At 40.7% G+C, this 7,473-nt stretch overlaps 1 protein-coding gene across 1 annotated transcript in view; it reads left to right on the plus strand.

The window, feature by feature from the left end:
- Nucleotides 1-579: 579 nt before the first annotated feature.
- LOC107677099 (delta(3,5)-Delta(2,4)-dienoyl-CoA isomerase, mitochondrial-like) overlaps nucleotides 580-7,473 on the plus strand; it is a 12,305-nt gene continuing 5,411 nt past the window's right edge. The window contains exons 1-5 of the mRNA XM_016471899.1: nucleotides 580-856; nucleotides 3,174-3,342; nucleotides 3,675-3,763; nucleotides 4,465-4,589; nucleotides 4,918-4,966. Coding sequence (XP_016327385.1) covers nucleotides 826-856; nucleotides 3,174-3,342; nucleotides 3,675-3,763; nucleotides 4,465-4,589; nucleotides 4,918-4,966 — 463 coding nt within the window. The 5' untranslated portion in view covers nucleotides 580-825. The remainder of the gene's footprint in view (nucleotides 857-3,173; nucleotides 3,343-3,674; nucleotides 3,764-4,464; nucleotides 4,590-4,917; nucleotides 4,967-7,473) is intronic.

Genomic DNA, 7,473 nt, shown 5'->3' on the forward strand with positions numbered 1-7,473 from the left:
GATGAGTAGTGGTGATATTTATTTTGTACAACATTTGCAACCGCTTTTTATCACTTAATTAGAAGCACCACAAATTAAAATGATGTCACGTTATAGGGACTACTGAACAGACATTTAGAAGTTGATTTTAAAATGCAAAGTATTTAAAATTAAAATAAAGCTGTGTAAACACTTGCATTTTTACAACACTACAAGTGTTTCCCATCAGGTAATGAAAAGTTCGACACACACTTGTGGTCTTCATGCTCACTTGAACACTTCGGCCAAATACAGGAAATACGTCATATAAGTGTTCAGGTGGTCACGTGAAAAGACCGCAAGTGTGGGTATTTGGACAAGGCTACTGTTGCCGCGGGTTGTTTTTCATGTCCGCGGGTTGAAGCGACTCCAATAACATGATATTTATCTCCTGGAATGCGAAATTTAGCAGGGGAACCCCGCCAAAAAAAACAGGGAACCCTGTTGACGTCTCCACTTTTAATTCCGCCCCGACTGCAAGCGGCTGCTCTCGCCAGCCGGTGGCAGGCTAGTATAGTTCATCTCGAACAAGCCTAATATTTTTTTGAGTGTTGTCCTTAAAGAGCCACCGTACCTCCGAGGAAACCATGATGAGTTCCTAAAAAAAATAAAAGCTGCAGAATAAACCAACTTTACTTAACGACAGATTGAGATATGACCCGTGCTTTCGTTTTGTTGTGACGATTACCTCAATTATTTTCAACAATTTAAGCAGATAAAGTTAAACCTCATTTTTGAAGGCAGTATTGTGATATTTTTCATTAACCTCTGTGATTGTGAATATATTGGTCAAAGGGCACCACTGCAATGGCATTTGTATTGAGTTCTGCCTTCAGAAGTAAGTCATAGTTTGATAATCTGACTGCATTTGTTCAAATACTCACATTAACAATATTCACTGTTTGTATAAATGTTATTGTGATTCAGTATTGAACACTGGATGGAAGAATCAAACTTGTTAGAATCAAAATTATAAATTGAGTTCTTTTTGTAAAGCATTTACATTGGACAGTTGCATTGACGTTGTAATGAAACATTTTATTTGTCTGTAACTGCAGCTGAATGTAGGTGAATGTGTCATTACACATACTGAGTTCAGTTAACTGGGTGAAAGGTCACATGCTCAATAATATGTTAATTCTCCTTTTGAGTGTAGAATACAATACATATAATGGATAAATCTAAATATCAAAACGATATAGCATGCAGTTGTAATTGCCAGCTGGAAAGTGTGTATAAAGAAATAATATAATAATGCATAAATGGTGCAGATAAGCTATGAAAAACATTCTATGTTTGGTAATCTTGTTATTTACGATTAATTTCAATTAATATTTAAACAATTAAAGCACACATTTTTGTCATTACATGACATAAATCTAATATAACAACCACTTTTAACATTTAACTAACTCCTTTGCTTTCATAACACGTTAAAATATCTTAGGATAGATTATGCAGAAATTAACAGATCAGTAACTTTGTAATTGTGTAACTTTTTATCTACAAGTCATAAGTTTGGAATAATTACATTTTTGTTATGCTACATTTAATAATTACATTTTTTCTAATGCTCACCAAGGCTGCATTTATTAGATCAAAATATAAAAACAGTAATACTGTGAAAATTATTACACGATTTATAATATTTGTTTCCTATTTTACTATATTTTATTTAAAAATGTGATTTATTGCTGTGATGGCAAAGCTGAATTTTCAGCATAATTTTTCCAGTCTTCAGTTTCACACGATCCTTCAGAACTAATTATTATATGTTGATTTGGTGCTCATGTGTGTATATATATATATATATATATATATATATATATATATACAGAATTTGAAATCGTTTGCCTTTATTTGATGCAAAATGCAGCAAAAGCAGTAATATTGTGAAATATTGTTACTATTTAAAATAACTGCTTTCTGTTTGAATATATTTTAAAATGTAATTTATTCCTGTGATTTCAAAGCTATTATAGACATTAATACTTTTATTTAGCAAGGATGCTTTAAATTGATCATGATAAAGACACTTATAACGTTACAAAAGATTTCTATTATCTTCTGAACTTTCTATTCATCAAAGAAACCTGAAAAAATTCTACTAAGCTGTTTTCAACATAATAATAAATGTTTTTGAGCAGCAAATCAGCATATTAGAATGATCATATACAGATTTTGAAATAATAATCTTTTGTAACAATATAAATGTTACTTTTGGTAACTTTTGGTTAATGGACCTTTGCTGAGTAAAAGTATTAATTTCTTCGTATTTATGTTCTTGCCTCAAACTTTTGAATTGTTTCCACAAAAAATAAATAAATACATAAATAAGTGGCAAAGGCGGTTTTCAACATTTATAATAATAAGAAAAGAATTGAGCACTAAATCAGCATATTAGAATGATTTCTGAAGGATTATGTGACATTATATGTTTAATTTAAACAAAGAAATCTTTATTAAATGTTTGACCTGTAGTGTATTATGGGCAAATTCCTCACCCCGATTTGATTAAAATGGCATTTGAATGGCAATATGTGAATTGAATTTAAAGTGCTAGAACATCTGTTTGAACTTTATAGGAACTTTATAAATCCAGATCCACCACTGACAAAGTTTATAAAAACTGGGATCCTCTACTTAATTTTGTCAGGAATACTCCACATCTCCACATCTTTGCTGATTTATAATGTGTTTTTTTATTGTTATTATTATTATTTTTTTAACCTATGGATCTCTTCTTTCTGTTGTTTTATTATATTTTTATGTATAATTATTCAGTTGCATTGACAATTCATGTGGGTGCTAATTTTTTTTTCTTTTCTTTTTCTTTTTTAATGTACTTCTCTGTTTTATTCTCCACCTTGGGGGCGGGTTGGGGATAGGGGCCACTGAGGGTTTTGACTGTTCATGTTCACCCCTAGTAATTGTAAAAAAAAGAAATGTGTAAATTTGTAATATTGCAGTATCCTTTGTATATTAGAAATAAATGTAAAAAAAAAATTAATAAATCCAGATCCATATGTAAAGTACGTTTAGTTAGTGTTAAACTATTCCTCACCTGTTTAGTAGTTTAATTTTAAACAGCTGTGTCTTCTCCTCTGCATGTTAGAAGTGTAAACCTGTGTATTTGGTCTGTGTTTTGTGATTAGAACAGGCTTTGTTGATTCCGTTCATGAACGCTGTTAGAGGAATGTCTTCATCAGGAGGACCGACACCCCCCTTCACAACCCTGTCAGTCAGCCGGCCAGCTGAGACCATCACTCATGTTGAGATCTGCCGCCCGGAGAAACGCAATGCAATGAACAAGGCATTCTGGCTGTATGACGTCTATGAAATGAATTATTCATAGCATGTGATATGGACATTTAATTTCCTTTTAAGATTTCCTGTAATGCTTCATAAGCAATCATTTCACAAGTATCTCATCCTTCATATTGGAAAGAGTGCCCATTTTATGCCATTTCTATGTTAAAATGTTCTTATTTGGTGGTATGAGATTAGAATTTAAAGTGCACATTGATCTTAGTTATCTAAAATATTTGCAATCATGTCATGACAGGCTTAGCCATGTTCATGTTATTATGCTGAATTACTGTGTTGGTGTTACTTATTTGCTGTGCTGAATTACTGTATTTTTGTTTCACCTGTAGTGAAATGGTTGACTGCTTCAATCAGATAGCTGAGGACTCAGAATGTCGTGTCGTGGTTTTCTCAGGTGCTGGAAAGCTCTTCACTTCAGGTAAAGCCATCAGACGTCTTGCCACATATGACCAGTTGCTAGTCTAGTCATTTTGTTTTATTGCAGTTTTGTCTGTTATTTGTTGATGGATCAGACTGTTTCTCATAATATGACAATACATTTTCAAATTTTCATGATGTTTCATCTCAACAATGTTTTGACCACTGGCAACTGAATAGAATTTTTTTTATTTTGAACAAATTCTGTCTGTTTTATGGCGATCTAGACCTAGATTTGTAATTTTCTAAATTGTGCTTGCCTGTGCAATACTCAATGCCACGGTACTGCATATGTTGCTGTGCAATTGGTAGAATATTCTAAGTGGTGTCTATGTGGTTGTTTTCTGGCAAAAGTCAAAATAGCCCACCGCTGTCTCCTTAAATGTAAGGATTTTTTTTATACCTATAATTTATTCATCAGATGGAAATCTGAACCACACAATGCAAGGTATAATTCATATCCATAGCGCAAATGTTGCAGTAGTTTAATGCTTAGGGTTAGGGGTTTATTGAAATCAATTCAATATAAGCATTAGTTATAGTAATACTTGCCTTAGCACACACCACTAACACTTCTTAATGTATATATATTTAACTGCAGCTGGAGAGAGACATTCATTCTGCAGCACTGAAGAGACATAGATTGCATACTTATGTATTATATGGCATATATAAATATTTAATGTAATAATCTTTGTACAGGTATTGACCTCATGGGAATGGCCAGTGATATTCTGCAGCCCGAAGGTGATGACACAGCCAGGATCTCATGGAATGTGCGCCGTGTCATAACTAAATACCAAGAGACCTTCTCTGTTATTGAAAAGGTTACTTTTTAAAAGCATCATACTGTGAAAGCATATCAATACGTGGATAATAAAAAAAAACAAAAAACATTGAGATCTAGGTAATATGGGAAATATAAGGGAAAATTCATACAAAAATGAAAATTCATTCATTATGCATTTGAGAACTGGGAAAGGCATGCCATGAGGATGTTTGGAGGATTACAAGATTTTAAGTTGAACATTATGTTTGGCTTTAACAATCAGTCCATTCCAAGGTTTGGATTTAGAAATGTAAATGGTCAACTAGGCTTTATCTCATATGCAGAAATCATATTTTTCATCATGTCTCTTGTGCTTCATTGTACAGTGTCCAAAACCAGTGATTGTGGCCATTCATGGAGCATGTATAGGAGGAGGTTAGTTCCCTTTCGATACTACACTCGTACTGCGTCTGCTAGACGCATATGGGAAAAAAGCCTTTTTCTCCTGAACTGAAGCCTTTTCATTCACGCAGTGAAACTGCACGGCCATTGGTTCGTGCAGTGTTTTAAACGACTCTACGTCCTCAAGCTGATCCGAAGCCGCTCGCCGTTGACATGCCTTCACAGCTGGAATCGGGGACCTCTCAGCACGGCTGACCTGCTTCTCCGCCACTCCAGCGACGCAGCAGTTCCGGTCCGGTTCCCCTGCTGCCATCCGGCGATATAAAAGAGCTTCTAAAAGAGCAAATTGGCGTTGTTGCAAATGCCACGCCGTTACTGTGGTTCTGCAGGTCTCCCCTGCACGCCGATGACGGCCACACGGAGTGCGTTTCCTGGTTGGGGAAATCCCATGCGGAAGCTGCGCTCACGGGAGCTATTTGCTCCCACAGCGAGAGCTTCAGTCTCGCCTCTCTCCGCTCACGGATCACTTTCTTTTCAGAGAGCGACTCCGCCCCCCACGCCCTCCCGTTTTCTTCCTCTCAGGGACCTATTCCCCCATCCATTTCTCCCGGTCTGATCAGCGTAGCTCTGCTGGTGCGAGCGACCTGATCTCATTTGGGGGAAGTGAGGACGAGCTGCTTGATGACAGCATGTCATTGACAGCATCGGATGCAGAGGAGCTGTTGGGCTCGGTGAATGACCCCACCCCCTCGCTATCATCCGCACCCAGCGCTACCAAAGACGGGATGGATGCCGAGCTTCTCCGTATCCTCTCCAAAGCGGTTGAAGAGCTGGGTTTAGAGTGGTTTTCGCCAGAGGAGCCCTCTCACAGCCGTCTGGATGAATGGTTCCTGCCGGGGCGCCGCCAGGCTCCTTGTCAGCGTGCTTCTCCGTTTTTCCCAGAGGTCCATGACGAGCTCACCAGAACGTGGCGCACTCCCTACTCCGCACGCCTCCGTACTGCTTCTTCATCCGCCCTCACTTCCATCGACGGCGCTGAAGAAAAGGGGTACGATAAGCCACCTCCCCTAGATGAGTCAGTGGCCGTGCTCACCCGTCCAAGCCGTGTAGGACCACTTCAGCTCTCGCTGGACGCGCATACACCTCAGCTGGACAGGCGGCTTCGGCGCTTCATTCAATGGCGGTCCTGTTGGCGTGTCTGTTCATGCGCCCAAGCATTCAACCGCTGTGATAGCGGAAAAAATAAAACACAAACATTTTCAAAAAGAGAGCAAACTTCCTCTTCCATTACTCATAAGTGTTCTGCCCCCGTGCGGCCAGTCACCCGAGTTAATTCAACCCCTTGCTATGCGGGCCGAGGCCTGGCAGGCCATCCCCGGAGTGTCGATATGGGTTATGGGGATAATAAAGCGAGGATATTCCCTCCAATTCGCTTGAAGACCCCTGCGCTTCAGCGGCGTGGTCCCCACCTCAGTGCAGAGCAAGGACGCTCAGGTGCTGCGGTCAGAGGTGATGAATTTGCTGGCAAAAGGAGCTGTGGAAATGGTTCCTCCTGCCCAGAGCGAGTCAGGCTTTTACAGCAAGACCCCTGCGCTTCAGCGGCGTAGTCCCCACCTTAGTGCAGAGCATGGACGCTCACGTCCTGCGTATCGGCCCTGACCCCCTGGAAGAACTCCCGCTGGATGGAACAGGGTGTGGCCATGGGGATGGTTTACAGAAGGCCTCCAACTCGGGTTGGGGGGTGCTGTGCGAGGGCATACCGACTTTCGGCCACCGGTCGAAGGCGGTAAAGGGCTTCCACATCAACGGCCTGGAAATGCTAGCAGTATGTCGAGCCTGTCAGTTCTTCCTGCCAGTCCTAAAGGGGCACCATGTGCTAATCCGATCGGACAACATGTCTGTGGTGTCCTACATAAAGCGCCAGGGAGGCCTTTCCTCGAAGCGTCTCTTCACTCTGGTAGAGCGCTTCTTAGAATGGGCTCAACCCAACCTGCGCTCACTGAGAGCGAATATACCGGGCAAATTGAACCAAGGAGCGGACATGCTATCAAGGAGCAATGTCCCCTCAGGGGAGTGGACGCTCCAGCCGCAGACGGTTCAGAGGATCTGGGAGATCTTCGGCGAGGCCGAGGTAGACCTCTTCGCCTCAGAATCCATGCTCAAAGTCTATGTGGCGGCTATATCGGCCTCTCATGCCCCTATTGAGGGCCAATCAGTGGGCAGAAACAGCGCAGTCATCCGCTTCCTGAGGGGTGATAGGAGTCTGAATCCGCCTCGTCCCCCTACCGTCCCTTCATGGGAACTGCCCACTGTGCTGAGGGCCCTGAAGGGCCCTGCTTTCGAGCCGCTACAGTCTGCCAACATTCGGTCGCTATCGCTGATATCTCTGCTCTGTCCCGTCAGAGCTCTGAGAATCTATATTGAGGGTTCCGCACCCTATAGGTGGTTGAAACAACTCTTTGTCAGCTTCGATAACCGCACCAAAGGGCTTCCGGTTACGAAGCAAAGACTCTCTAGATGGATAGTAGACTCCATCTCGC

Source organism: Sinocyclocheilus anshuiensis, unplaced genomic scaffold (genome assembly GCF_001515605.1).
Source record: "Sinocyclocheilus anshuiensis isolate Anshui unplaced genomic scaffold, SAMN03320099.WGS_v1.1 scaffold24, whole genome shotgun sequence".
In the NCBI taxonomy this organism is placed as follows: domain Eukaryota; kingdom Metazoa; phylum Chordata; class Actinopteri; order Cypriniformes; family Cyprinidae; genus Sinocyclocheilus; species Sinocyclocheilus anshuiensis.